The 15,263-nt window shown below is 44.4% G+C and overlaps 1 protein-coding gene across 25 annotated transcripts in view; it reads left to right on the top strand.

Annotated features, from left to right (window-relative positions):
* The window catches only part of ADGRL2 (adhesion G protein-coupled receptor L2), a 284,260-nt gene that overhangs the window by 113,004 nt on the left and 155,993 nt on the right, over positions 1–15,263 (top strand). For all 25 annotated transcript variants that reach the window (XM_077450365.1, XM_077450363.1, XM_077450386.1 and 22 more), the window contains exon 3: positions 11,714–11,927. In XM_077450365.1, the coding sequence (XP_077306491.1) occupies positions 11,714–11,927 (214 nt within the window). The remainder of the gene's footprint in view (positions 1–11,713; positions 11,928–15,263) is intronic.

The raw sequence follows: 15,263 nt of genomic DNA, 5'->3' as shown, positions 1-15,263 counted from the left end.
TAAGATCATTGGTGTCAAGCTACTATCTTTGCCAGTGGTGAAGGACCTGGAACTAAGAAGGCACCCTATTAAAACCAAATCCTTGAATGTCAGTGGGGAAAATGTCCCTTGCATTGGTGGCCAGTGGAATAACACAGCCTCTTAGTGGTGATCAGAAGCTCACCCTTAATACCGCCAAGGTGCTCATTGGGGTCGTGCTGATTGCTTTGCTGAGTAAGGTTGGCTGGTAACTATTCTGGTGCCATCAGATGGCAGGTCAATCGGCCACAGCTCAAGGAACCTCTAGCAATCTTTTGAGGAACCCTAGGGTGCCACAGAAGGTTGGTTGAGAATGGCTGCTCTATAGTTTTGCCTTTAGTTTCTCCAGCAGTGGCATAAAAGGTTATGTAGGAGGCTAAAGAGATTGGCCAGCACAGGTTGTGTTTAGAAACTTCCATAAGAGAGGGGAATGGTATTGCAAGGAAGGAGAGGGTTGTCCCAGGGAAAAGACTCTTCCTCTAGTAGTCAGTCTTTCTAGCAAGTTCTAAGACACAATGCAAGAACAACTAAAAATAATTTAATGGAAAAGAAAAATGTTCCAAGTAATCATTTCCAATATTATATATTTGTTGTGACTACCGTCGGTGATGGGGGTCATGTTGAGGACCTTGCTTTAGTGGTGATTCATTCCTGGACAATAATTGAACACATTGGCAGCCATGCCTTGCATACAATAGAAAAAAAAAAAAAATACATTCCTATTGCATCCCACTGTTGCAAAATTGCATCCTACCATTGTATTTGTACAAAGAAATCCAGAGCAGGGCCTGTCTGCTGACAGCGTGCTCACAGCCTGTAAACTGGCACACCAGTGATTGGCTGACCTCCCACATTTGACAGAATCAGCAGTTCTGTGTAGATCGTTGAGGGCTAAAAATTCCTTTTCTGAGGTGATTACCGTGTTGGGAGGAGATATGGGAGAAGCGCAGGATTTTTTTCCCCACGTCTAATAAAATCAGAACCTTTGGTAAATACATGTGCCGAGACCCACTGGGCTTAACCTTAAATAGCCGCACTGCCCATTCCAACAGAGGACTCAATGTGAATATGTCACTGCACAACAGTTAATTACCATCCATGGATACACGGCCTTGAATGAAGAGTTTTGCTGGTGCCCTAGTGCCCCTGTTCAGTCAGTCTCAATGCATATTACATGATTGCCTGATAGGTCTAGGAAATCTACTCCCCCCCCCCCCCCCCCCCCCCACAATCTATGCCCAGAATTCAAGATCGGGCTTGGTGTCAACAAGGCCAAGGTGCAGATCACAGCAATTATGGCAGCCAGCACGGCGGTTTCCATGGTGACAAGATTGAGGATTCTTTGTGATTTATTATTTACCACTTCAGACTCTCATTCTCCGATTTAATTAGAAGGAAGGGATTACCATAAGGTCTGTCACTTCCAAATTGGAGGACCATTGTTACGGCTACCGGGAGAACCCTTACCCTGAAAGCAAGCATTAAATTAGGGAGGCCCCCCCATCCTTACACACTCCATCTTGTTTGCCGGAATGTTTCTCTGGGACTTTTTTGGCAATCGTAAAAATAACCAAATCTCCTCCCCCATCCCCTGATTAATTGCTGCTCGCTAACAATAACAGAAGACCCAAAAGGGCACATTAGGCTAACCTTGTTCCTTTCTCTGTAGGTGAAGCCAACATGGTTATCAAGTGTGAATAGAGGAATTGTCTTCATTTTTCACTGAGCAGAGGAATTTATTTATTTTTCTTTTTTTCTTCTAAGTGTCAGGATGTCTTTTTTTTTTTTTTCCTTTTGTCTCTTTGAAGGGAAAAAAAAAGATGAGCTCAAGTAAGCAGAAACTGCTCTGTATCACAGGCATTTGAGAAGAAACAAAAGGGCACCATAACTTTTATTGCGTAAAGTTTGTTTTAGACTTTTATGTATTATTTTTACCCTTTCCTCTGTTCTAGTGTGATAAATCCGAAGAAGGACCTTTTTATGAATCCTAAGTCCAGCCAAATCTTTTAATTTATTTTGGATAGAGCATAGAAGAGAACTACTGTCGAGGTGATTTTTTTTTTTTTTGTGGTTGGGGAGGTTTCCCATCACTTTTGGAACAGAGGAATTGGGGGGATCTTCATGGATACACAGACAAAACACATTTCCTGGTTGAGTGGTAGAAGGGAGAGAATTTCAGACAATATTGATCATGCCTTCTTATTTGGTGTCGACAATAAAACTCATTTATTGTCTGTGTCTCAGGGATAGAAAGCGCAGGACGACTCCTAAAGGGTGTCACTGATAGTTTTACAATATCCAAGACGTAAGATGAATTCCAGGAGTGGCAATTTTTTTACATACTTACACTGGCCCGGCTTGGGCCAACTGACACTGGCCCGGCTTGGGCCAACTGACACTGGCCCGGCTTGGGCCAACTGACACTGGCCCGGCTTGGGCCAACTGACACTGGCCCGGCTTGGGCCAATGTAAGGATGTGTGCCATACTTTCCTGGATACCTGTAGAAGCTTTAAATCACTGTAGTAGAAACAGCTACTTCAGTGCCAGTGCTCTCCATTAGCTTCCGGGTACCACGCCAAGCAGCTGCCTTCCATTGAGAACACAGGAGGTTGCGTGTTCGGCAAAGGCACCAGTCAGAGAACACTTGACATTTTTTTTAATTAGTACAAAGTGTTCTTTGATTGGAAGTACAGTCTGCATGGCATGGGGCCCGGAAGCTAGTAGAGATCACCGACTGGGCCACCCACTGAATTAATTTGAGCTAAATCAGCAGGAATTGGCTGAAGTTCAATCTGTGTATCGCCAACTTTAGCCTTAGTGTTTTCTCTTTGATGGCCCTTGCAGGGAAAATAGGCTGCAAGCTTTTCAGAGTGAAGATCTAGTGTGAGTGATATTTGTTCTCTGTAGAGACCTCTAAAGCCCACCTCTAAAGGCCAGAAAAGGTTTTCCCATGCAGCCGGGCTGTGCTTGCACTGCATGGGTCAACTGTTTGTTTTGTTTTTTGTTTTTTTGTCTAGGGATAAGAGAGCTTAAACTCACCTGATCCTTCGTTCCACCAGAAAATGGCACACCCCCACTGTTCAACTGTGGACTGTTCTGGTCTATGGCACCTCCTCTGGGTTTAATGACGTCAGGAACTGCCCACAAATCCATACCACTGGAGCACAGGGGTGCCAAACCAGTCTTGTGCTAGAAGGATCAGAGGATTAGGTAAGTATATCTCCTCCTTCTCCCCTAAAAAAACAAAAAAAACAAAAAAGAAAAAGTTAACCCGTGCAGTGGAAGCACAGCCCTGCTGCATTGGAAAACTTTCTTTTTTGCTGGGAGACGGGCATTAATAATATGCAAAGAAATGTTATGAGTCTAGTTTGAAAAAAAAAATCCTGCTTTTTGTTGAGCTGGGTGGTGCCAATAGGGCCACCTACAGAACAAATTTTGGCAAATTCACCACGAATCAGCTGAAAGCTTAAAGATTTAAGCTTGCTGATCCTCTGTTGCATTATATGTAGCCACATGTTTATTTGCTGCCATGCTATGCCCTAATGCAAGGGTTGGGTGCTGTAGGCCTACACTAGGAGTTGCAGCGGCAGTTTTGCCCTCACCATGACCATAGTGATGGGACCTTTTTAGTATTTCCATCATTTGCATTACTTTATTCTGCAAAAAAAAAAAACTTCCTCCTTTTAATTTCCAGACCAAATTTTCAACAGATGCCTCCATTTGCTTCCAGAAATGTGATTAACGCGTACAAATTAGAACAGGACTCGGAGTTCACGGCTTCATGGTCAGAACTAATACAGCTCTTGGTATTTCGAGTCACACATCCAATACTACTGAAGTGCTGTGTAATCGGCTGAGATTATTCCTTCTGACACCCCAGGCCGCGGGTCGGCTGCTGTGCATGCCAGGGTTATATTTGGAGGCAATTAAACCCAACACAAGTTCTGCTCATTATATAGCTTTCCTTTGCTTAAAAAAAAAAAAGTGTCGTGAGGAGAAAAGGGCGTCTGTTTTCGGCCGTGAGCTAATGGTGAAAAGTCATTAACATAACCCTGTTTGTATGTCACCCAAATGCGTTTTTGAGTTTTGTCATAACTCACACAAACATTTTTCATTCTAATTGGCCTGTTAAAGGTCTAATCCGTACAGTAAAGCGTCGGCAAGGTGTGTAAAGCGCTCGCAGTGTTTAGCCCATTCCCGTAATTTATCCCGCTTTCCTGCTTACACATCAAATTAAACCTTTTTATGGCTGTTTGGCCCCCACCAGAAAACGTGCGGGCTGTTCGGCTGCCAAGTAGGCCCAGCGCTGTGTTGGAGGGGGGAACAGTTGTGGCTGTGTTTTTTTTTTTTTTTAGAGGTGGAAAGGGAATAAGGTGATGAAAAATAAGCTAGGCATCTTTATGGTGGGATGGAATAGGGTCCATGTGTGATCTCAGGATTTTTAGATTTCCGAGGACCAAGGCAAGGATAACGCACTCGTTTTTTTTTTTTTTTGTAAACTTTTGCCTGTAAAGTTGGCACGTGCACTAAAATGTTAATGTCAACTGATATGCCCATTCCAAGTTTGCTAAAAAAAAAAAAAAAAAAAAACGTAAAAAAATAAATAAAAATTTAATAAAAAGGAATACAAGTCTAGTTTATATTAGAGGGGTTCCTGCATGTGAGTGGGCAAGCAGCGAAAAACTTTTCTATCATCATTGCATTTTTCCTTTTTGATATTTCAGGAGTTTTCCAGTTCTCATTTCTGTTTTTGCATGCCTTTTAAAAGCTGAATCCTAAATGTTTATAAAGGAGGAATTAGAAGGCCCTGCCCGTTAAAGCTTACAATCTAAATTTGGTATTTTTGTGTTCCTGCATATGAGTGGCCAGGCAACCAAAGGAGACAAAAAAATAAATAAAAATAAATATATATGTATGTGTATGTATGTATGTTTGTGTAATATATATATATATATATATGTGTGTGTATATAGATATACACACACACGATTTATATTTCTCCTTTGCATTCACCTTATTATAAAGTCATTTTCAGGCTTTGTTTTTAAGCTTAGCACGTAGTGCATGAGCTTTAGCAAACATTTTTGCAAAGCCCTGGCATGCTTGTTTCTTCTGTGTCAGTCATTTGGACTACAAAAGCCGTATAGCAGCCTGGCAATTGACGTTTTTCAGGCAGATTTTAGCAGTGGCATCCTTCACCCTTCTATCAGGAAAGGTATAATGTAATGAAAAGCTTGGCTGTAGCTTTTAACAAGCTTTTAGCGGGCATCAGCAAGTGTGAAACAGAGTTGTTGGTGTCAGCAGGCAGGTTTCAGTGAGGATGGGGTTAATGGAAATCGGCCTTCACAGGCACTTCTATGTTCAAAGCCTCCCTGCAGGTCTCTCTTGGCTGGTCACAGGACCGATCAGGTTACAGTGATCTCAGAGTGTGCTCTGTTATTTGCATGGACTGCCAATAAAGTTCTTGTGTAAGCCCTCGCTTTGCTGGAGGTTCACAATCCTATTTAGGATTTAAAGTGTAATTACATCTTTAAGGAATGCATGAAGTTTGACATATTAATCCTGCGCATGCAACGCACATTTTTGGTATTGTTTTACGCTCTGGCAGATTTCAGGGGCATCTCCTATACAATGAATGGATGGAGACTTTCTGGACCCTCTGTCCCCCTCGCCTCCTCAACTGACTCTTTGGTCTGATAAATGGATATCTATTATTATTATTATTATTATTATTATTATAATTATACGCTATTTATATAGCGCCAACAGTTTACGCAGCGCTTTACAATGTATAGGGGGGACAAAATGTAATTATTTTTAATTAAAAATAAAGTAGTTGTTAACCCTTTCCTATACCCAGTGAAATGACTGGGTGATACAGAGATCCAAATCAATTCTCCTACATAAATTGTATCTGTTTATCTGCAGTCTTCTCTTCTCTACATCCATTCAAAGTACAGAATTTATTAAGTTTGTCCGAACTGTCAGAAAATGAGGTGAGGAGCTGAAATGACACACTGCAGAGCTCAGTGAGGAGAGATCTGAGAGCTGATTGGTGGGAAGGGACACTTTCAGCTGCCCACAGTTAAAATGGCTGCAGCCAGACTCAGCGGAGGGAGATTTCTGCAGCCTATTTGGCAAGTACCAAGTCACAGTATATATAAAATAATATGCAAAGTAGTTGGAGGGAAGCTTCACAATGTCAAAGACGTTTTTATTACAACTTTTATGTGAGCAGACTGCAGTTCTTCTCTAACAGAGCAGTAGCCAAGTCAGATGTAAAAGGGAAAAAAGTACAGTACCGACAGCAAATTCATTTCCATTCTCCATTCTCCTTCTCCTCGCCCAGGTGTGAATGACAAATCAGAGGGCACATTTGAGATGGCCTTTATTTGAATGGCGCCTAAAATCGTGGTGCGGTTCTGCTGTGATTGTTGGCTTTATGCATTGCGGTTTGCCGCCTGCAATACGATTTATCACATGACAATCGCAGCAAACCGCATCGCTTGTAACTTGTCACACACAAAACGTTCATGAACTACTTTTGGGCAACATGCAATGCGGTTTGCCGTGATTGCATTGCGATGTATTGCATGACAATCGCAGCGGAACCGCACCGAGGTTTTAGGCACCATTCGAATGAATGGCATCTCAAGTGTGCCTTCTGAAAATTGTTATTCAAACTTGGGCGGCTTTGAAATCACAGGCAGGATCACGGCAAATCTGATGTTATAAATTGTTATGGCAGTAGCTAACCATAACCCCGGTATTTTTTTTATATACTGGCCGTTTTGGTGTCCAATAAAAGTAGTCTCATTGGTGGATTTGCCACGGGATCACTTTTATAGGCAGCAGGAGAAGTGCCCCAACACACACACACACACCCCCTCTACCTCTCCCCTTCCCCCTCCCCTCTACCTCTCCCCTTCCCCTCCTCCCCTCTACCTCTCCCCTTCCCCCCCCTCCCCTCTACCTCTCCCCTTCCCCCCCTCCCCTCTACCTCTCCCCTTCCCCCCCCTCCCCTCTACCTCTCCCCTTCCCCCTCCCCTCTACCTCTCCCCTTCCCCCCCTCCCCTCTACCTCTCCCCTTCCCCCCTCCCCTCTACCCCCTCCCCTCTACCACTCCCCTTCCCCCTCCCCTCTACCTCTCCCCTTCCCCCTCCCCTCTACCTCTCCCCTTCCCCCCTCCCCTCTACCCCCTCCCCTCTACCACTCCCCTTCCCCCTCCCCTCTACCTCTCCCCTTCCCCCTCCCCTCTACCTCTCCCCTTCCCCCTCCCCTCTACCTCTCCCCTTCCCCCTCCCCTCTACCTCTCCCCTTCCCCCTCCCCACTACCTCTCCCCTTCCCCCTCCCCTCTACCTCTCACCTTCCCCCCTCCCCTCTACCTCTCACCTTCCCCCCTCCCCTCTACCTCTCCCCTTCCCCCTCCCCTCTACCTCTCCCCTTCCCCCCTCCCCTCTACCCCCTCCCCTCTACCACTCCCCTTCCCCCTCCCCTCTACCTCTCCCCTTCCCCCTCCCCTCTACCTCTCCCCTTCCCCCTCCCCTCTACCTCTCCCCTTCCCCCTCCCCTCTACCTCTCCCCTTCCCCCTCCCCACTACCTCTCCCCTTCCCCCTCCCCTCTACCTCTCACCTTCCCCCCTCCCCTCTACCTCTCACCTTCCCCCCTCCCCTCTACCTCTCACCTTCCCCCCTCCCCTCTACCTCTCCCCTTCCCCCTCCCCTCTACCTCTCACCTTCCCCCCTCCCCTCTACCTCTCACCTTCCCCCCCTCCCCTCTACCTCTCACCTTCCCCCCCTCCCCTCTACCTCTCACCTTCCCCCCCTCCCCTCTACCTCTCACCTTCCCCCCCTCCCCTCTACCTCTCACCTTCCCCCCTCCCCTCTACCTCTCACCTTCCCCCCTCCCCTCCTTCTCTCTCCCCTCCTTCTCTCTCACCTTCCCCCTCCCCTCCTTCTCCCCCTCCCTCCCTCCCTCCCTCCCTCCCTCCCTCCCTCCCTCCCTCCCTCCCTCCCTCTACTCCCTCTCCCTCCCTCCCTACTCTCCCTCCCTCCCTCTACACCCCCTCCCTCTCCCTCCCTCTACTCCCTCTCTACTCCCACTCCCTCTCCCTCTCCCCCCTCCCCTCTAATGTTGTTTACAAGTTAAAATCAGTATTTTAACTTGGTCCTTAAGTGGTTAAAACTGTCTGGTTGTTGGCGAGCTGTGCCAAGACTAGAGTCCGAAATGCTGCAGACGTTTATTCTTTATGTAACTTTAATTTGTGAGTACTTATAAAGCTGTTGCTAAATTAGTAATTTTTTGTTTTCTATTAAGTTATTTAGGTTTTCAAGTCGGATTATTTTGCGCGGGGGTATGGGGGGGGGGGGGGAGGTATACAGGAGGAATGTGTGTACAGCTGACCAGTTGAATGAAGCCATGGGGGCGATTGTGCTGTGAATAGGCAGAAGGGATATTATGAATGGTGTGTGTTTAGCAGCGAGATCACTGATGTGCTCCCCTAGGTATAATCCAAGCTGATACAGTGCAGATGAGCCGAGGAAAACAGGAGGAGACCGCCAGGGGAATCGTTCGGCAGGCAAAGTTGTGATGGGAACTAGCCTAAAATATAGACGTCGGCTCTTGTTTGTAATACTTGTTGTGTTCATGAACGCGGCCTTCTACTACAGCCTTCCGAGCCAACGCCGCACTGCAATTTTTATACTTATTATTATTATTTTTTTTCCCCTCGTTACCTTAAGTGTCTGTCCTGCTATTGTAGCCTCTTATTAACACAGGAGTAGCTGTCATACGGCCATTGTTCACAGCTCGGTCATCCAGCTGTCATCCCTTCCACCAGGTGCAGCTACAAAAGCCTGCTTGTTCTGGAGAGGAGGGCAACACCGAGACCTCACTAATTATACACTTGTTAGAGGTCCCTCCGTCCAATGTTTGCTGAGAGGTTTGTGAGCGCGTTCAGCACTTGTGGAATGAAAACGGTTTATTAAAATATGGTGACGTCACCCACTCCATCTTTTTTCTCACTTATCATGTCACCCTGCCTATTTCGCTCTTGATTTACCCCTAGTCATCATATCCGTAACACACTATGTCTTTATTTACACGTGTGATGGGGGGGGTTAAAACATGTGGCTTGACTGCATTTTTATCACTCACAACTGCTCCCCCTTAAGCTGCAAAGGCAACGGATAGTAGTGAACACATGCCGGATGACAATGCGTTTACATTGGAGAGTTCCAATGTTTATCCCCACTGTCACACCTAACTGAATGTGGCAGCATTGTAATTGTATGCTATGGTTGTGCAGGGTTTTAGGGGTAACCAGGCAGTAAGGAGGCAACATTAATGCCTCCTCAACAACCGCCCAATGCCCTCTAAAGAGTGATCCACCACAAATTGTTTTTCAGAGGACATCACAAGTATCTTAGGTTGAGAATGCTCAATCAGTGTACTGCATCTATGAGGGAGAAACGTGGTCACCCTACAACAGGACAACAGAACATTCACCCCCTTCTTCCCTCCCCCTCCCTCCCTCCTCCCTAACCCACTCCCTCCCCCTCCCCCTCTTCCCCCCCCTCCCCCCCCCTCCCCCCCCTCCCCCCCCCTCCCTCCTGCCTCCCCCTCTTCCCCCTCTTCCCCCCCCCTCTTCCCCCCTCTCCCTCCCTCTCCCTCCCTCTCCCTCCCTCTCCCTCCCTCCCTCTCCCGCCCTCTCTCCCTCCCTCTCTCCCCCTCCCTCCCTCCCTCCCTTCCTCCCTCCCCCTCCCCCTCCCTCTCCCTCCCTCCCTTCTCCCTCTCTCCCTTCTCCCTTCTCCTCCCTCCCACCCTTCTCCCTCTCCCTCCCTCCCTTCTCCCTCCCTTCTCCCTCTCCCTCCCTCCCTTCTCCCTCCCTTCTTCCCCCTCCCTTCTTCCCCCTCCCACCCTTCTTCCCCCTCCCTTCTCTTTCCTCCCTTCCTCCTCCCTCGATTTTCCCACCTTCCTTAGGTTTCTTCCGCTCTCGTTCCTCCTTTCTTCCTTTTCTATTTTTCTATTTTTTTATTTTTTTATTTTGCATTGATTGGAGCGATCTAAAAAAAAAAAAAAAAAATAAAAAAAAAAAATGTTTTAATGATATATGTTTAATTTACTTCTGAATCTATTTCAGACATTTATATAGTGCTGACAATTTTACACAGTGCTTTAGAAATCTTGTGTATTCACATCAGCCTTGCCCTCAAAGAGCTTACAATCCAAGGTTCCGACCTCACATGCACACATACATACTAGGGCCAATTTAGACAGGAGCCAATTAACTTTGCAGCACGTCTTTGGAGAGTGGGCGGAAATCCGTACAAGTAAAGTGTGAACACGCATTTGAAATGATGACCCTGCTGCATGGTGGAAGTGCTATCTGTGTGTGTGTGTGTGTGTATGTGTATATATATATATATATATATATATATATATGTGTATATATATATATATATATATATATATATATATATATATATATATATATATATATATATATATATATATATATATAATATATAGTTTTGCTCATAAGTTTACATACCCTTGCAGAATTTATAATTTCTTGGCGATTTTTCAGAGAATATGAATAACACAAAAACATTTCTTTCACTCATGGTTAGTGTTTGGCTGAAGCCATTTATTATCAATCAACTGTGTTTACTATTTTTAAATAATAATTACAACATTAACTACCCGAAAGACCCTGATCAAAAATTTACATAACCCAGTTCTTAATACCATGTATTACCCCTTTTAACATGAATGACAGCTTGAAGTCTTTTGTGGTATTTGTGGGTGAGACTCTTTAACTTCTGAGAAGGTAAAGCTGCCCATTCCTCATGGCAAAGAGGAATAGTCACGGGGTTTACAGGGGTTGTACCACTATCCAAAAGGAAGAAAACAAGTTTAACCTATAGTTCTACTTTAAAGTGGTTTTTAAGCCAGTCTGACATTCCCATACTATCCACTGTCTCCTAATCCTGTGTCCCCCTGTGTGTGTGATTTATAAAATATCTGCTTATACCTAATTTCATAGCAGCGCTCTGTGATCCCCTGACCAGCCAGATCTCTCCTCTCCCCGTCTGGCAGCTGCAGCACGCGGTGCTGAGATTCCCCCCACTGACACCAGCAGGAGGGGAGGAGGAGAGAGCCCGGCCGGTCACGTGATTGCCGAGTGCCGCTCTGAAATTAGGTATTATTGGATATTTTATAAATCACACACACACACACACACACACTGGGACACAGGATTAGGAGACAGAGAGAATAGTATGGTAATGTAAATGTTGTTCCAGCAGCAGGAGGTGGGGCGGCCCTGGTATGAGCTGACAGGCAGGGAGGGGAGGGGGGAGGAAAACACAGGAGACACAGGAAGAGCAGAGCTGTGGCTGACGGAGGCACATAAACTGACCACAGTGTTGGGGCTCAGCAGCCATGATATACCGTGGTCAGTTTACAGAGGGGAGGGTAGAAACTGGCAGGATCAGTCAGGTGTTTCAGGTGATATGGGGGGCCAAATGACACAGCATAAGCTTTGTGCTGTATAACATGCTTTAAAGGGACTCTTTTAAGTTTTGTCCTGTTTTTTTCTTTGTTTTGTTAAGCAAATTTTAAGAAGTTGTTCCGTTCTCTTTGTTCTGAAAGCTTAAATGGTCTTCAACTCTTCATTCTTGTTTTTCAGGGTTCACAAGAGCTGCACTGCCTTTTGGCTTAGTTCGGCGGGAGCTTGCCTGCGAAGGATATCCCATCGACCTCCGATGTCCAGGAAGTGATGTCATTATGATTGAAAGTGCCAACTACGGGCGTACAGATGACAAGATCTGTGACGCAGACCCCTTTCAGATGGAAAACACAGATTGCCATCTTCCGGACGCCTACAAAATCATGTCACAAAGGTACGCCATGGTGATTTCATAGAATCTAAACCGTGCTTACCATCACTCTTGAACTGTTTATTTATAAAAGGCCCATGCAAGATAAATGGTCGGCTACTTTTCTCAACAGTATATCCTTTTGAAATTGAATTGGTGTTTTTTTATGTCTTTTTATAAACCCAAAAACAAGTAGATCTTTATGGTGTAACTTGGTATAAGGCCATTTGGAAAGGTTTCTCATGGTCGTATGTGGGAGTATAGACATATATTAATGAAGAAAAGGAGGAGATAAATATATTTTTATAATTACTGTATATGAAGTGCAACTAATAATAAAAAAAAGTAAATTCAAAAACTAAAGGTACACCGAATGGAAATTTTGGTACCAAGCCTGAAAATTCAGGATGCACTTGGCAAAACTGAAAATAATTTTTTTTTTAATTTATATATAGATTTTTTAATAAATAGTTTTATATACAATTGTATTATATTCACCTTTTTAATTTATATCATGAATATGAATTTATAATCGGCCATTATTGGCACCTTTGGCGCAAGAAAAGCACAAGAAAAATGCATTCCTTTTCAATTCTATGTATGTCTTCACACTGGTCCATTGTGCTTCTGTTGTTATTTAACCACTTCAATACCGGGGCACTTACACACCTTCCTGCCCAGACCAATTTTCAGCTTTTAATGCTGTCACACTTTGAATGACAATTGTGCAGTCATGCTACACTGTACCCAAACTAAATTTTGTTCCCACAAATAGAGCTTTCTTTTGGCGGTATTTGATCACCTCTAGGATTTTTATTTTTTGCTAAACAAAAAAGACTGAAAATTTTGAAAGAAAAGTTTTTTGTTTTTTTGTTTCATTTACAAAATTTTGTAAATAAATACGTTTTTCTCCTTCACTGATGGGCACTGATGGGGCTGCACTGACAGGCACTGATAAGGCGGCACTGATAGGCGGCAGGGATGGGCACTGATAGGCGGCAGGGATGGGCACGGGTGGGCACTGATAGGCGGCAGGGATGGGCACTGATAGGCGGCAGGGATGGGCACTGATTTGCGGCAGGGATGGGCACTGATTTGCGGCAGGGATGGGCCCTGATAGGCGGCAGGGATGGGCCCTGATAGGCGGCAGGGATGGGCCCTGATAGGCGGCAGGGATGGGCACTGATAGGCAGCACTGATGTACTGTAATATGTCACTGAATGCCAATCAGTGCCATACAATAATGCCTGCCAGTCAGTGATGCCCATTGTGGGCACTGGCATCCATTGCAGGCATTGATTGTCATCCCTAGTTATCCTAGTGGCATCCCTGGTGGTCCAGTGTGGTCATCTTTTGGGGGGCTGTGCTGATAATCGATCAGCACAGACCCCTCTCGTCAGAGGAGCAGCCGATCAGCTCTCCTCTACTCGCGTCTGAGAGACGCGAGTGAGGAAAAGCCATTCACCGGCTCTTCCTGTTTTACACTGAGATCAGCCGTGATTGGACACGGCTGATCACGTGGTAAAGAGTCTCGGTCAGAGACTCTTTACCTATATTGGTGTTGCGGGGTGTCAGACTGACACTCCGCAACAGCGGTCGCCGCGACGACCGCCCCCGGGGGCGAGCAGAGGCTCAATATCCTGAAGACGTCATATGACGTCCAGTCAGGATATTGAAACATCTTTGCTGCCGTCATTTTGCTATATGGCTGGGCGGCAAGTGGTTAAAGATGTTGCTTGCTGCATTTTTGGTCAGTTCAAAAGTACCAAAAACGCACCCCAACCCCCCGTTGAAATGCAGTAGAAACGCAGCAAGAACACACTTATAATGCAACCATGTTGCGTTTTTTGATGGGGTTATTTAGTCACATGACCTATGAAAAACACACACCGTCAGCACAGTAAAATCATGGCAAAATCATGTGCGTTTTCGGCACCATTATCGTCACCTTTTTCTCCATTGGCAAAATGCCGAAAACACACTTTTCGACCAATATGTTTCAGCCACCAAAATGTAGGTGCTTCTTTGGATGTGGCAGCTGCATTCATTTTCATTTTTCAGGCCAAGAATATTTTCAGCAAGCACAACAAATACATGGTGTCCTTGTTGCATCCCGTAGGCTCAACTCAAAATCCCCCCCCCCCCCCCCCCCACACACCTTCTATCTTCCATATATTGTAGATGAAGTGAGGAAGACCGGTTTGTAGTCCAGATTAAGAGAGCAACCTGGGTGACGATCGCAGCTTCCTCCATAGATACAGTGGTGTGAGTGAGCGACCATGGCCACCAAGGAAGAGGAAATAAATAATAATAATTTTAGCAATAGGGCTAAATAGTTGTATAAATTAAATAAATAATGTTGTTTATGGGGCATGAATAGTATAAATTAAATAATATTTTTTATGGGGCAAGAAAACACAAAATAGTTTAACACAGAAAATTGTTTGCCCCACTGGAGCTATCCCCCCAAAATATGCAAAAGAATATTAAGAAATGAAATAAAAAAATAAAAATAAAATAAAATAATAAAAAAATAGAAGGGTTCAAAAAAATCTATTAAAAAAAAAAAAAAGTAATTTTGAAAGAAAAAAAAAATTCCCTTTTTTAAACTTGCGGTAAACCAAAAACCGTTTTATTTATTCAATAAATGTTCAGCAGTCGTATGTCCATATATGAATATAGGAATTTAAAAAGAATCCTTCTAATATGTTAAGACTTTATAGACTGTGTATAGGAGGAGTTCCTCCAGTAAAGTGTCAGCGGGTTCTAATTAATGGTGTCATAAGGCTCATCAAAGAATAACGATGTTCCAGGAAATGTTTTGTTTATTCAATGCTTATAAATGTAAAAGTTCCAGATAGGTCACCATAATTCACCACCACCATGACCACAGCGCTTCCAAAGGTGGGAATATAATTGGAGGTATTGTGACATCTATTTATGTAGCTTTAGTTGCGTGTAAAAAAAAAAAAAAAAAAATGTCATTATTTATTAATTTTTCCTTCTCAGGCTACATAAGTTGATCTCACATTATGCCCAATTATATTTCCACCTTTGAAACGTTTGTGGTTTAGGCTCCATGGAAATCGGAGGTGTTGAATATTGGTTATGAATTATTCTGACCTCTCTGGAACCTTTCATTATATGAAACACTGTTATTCTTTGATGACCCTTAAGGCACCATTAGTGGGAGCCCTGTGACACTTTCTTGTCTGTATGAACTATATATAATACAAACAGATATTGTCAAAAGTATTGGGACACCTGCCTTTACACGCACGTGAACTTTAATGGCACCCCAGTCATAGTCTGTAGGGTTCAATATTGAGTTGGCCAATCCTTTTCAGCTATAACAGCTTC

The sequence above is a fragment of the Lithobates pipiens genome, unplaced genomic scaffold, assembly GCF_037356315.1.
Source record: "Lithobates pipiens isolate NorthernLeopardFrog02 unplaced genomic scaffold, aLitPip1_a1.2 Scaffold_23, whole genome shotgun sequence".
NCBI lineage: Eukaryota > Metazoa > Chordata > Amphibia > Anura > Ranidae > Lithobates > Lithobates pipiens.
Note: the sequence above shows the minus strand (reverse complement) of the source record. Positions and strands in the feature narration are given on the sequence as shown.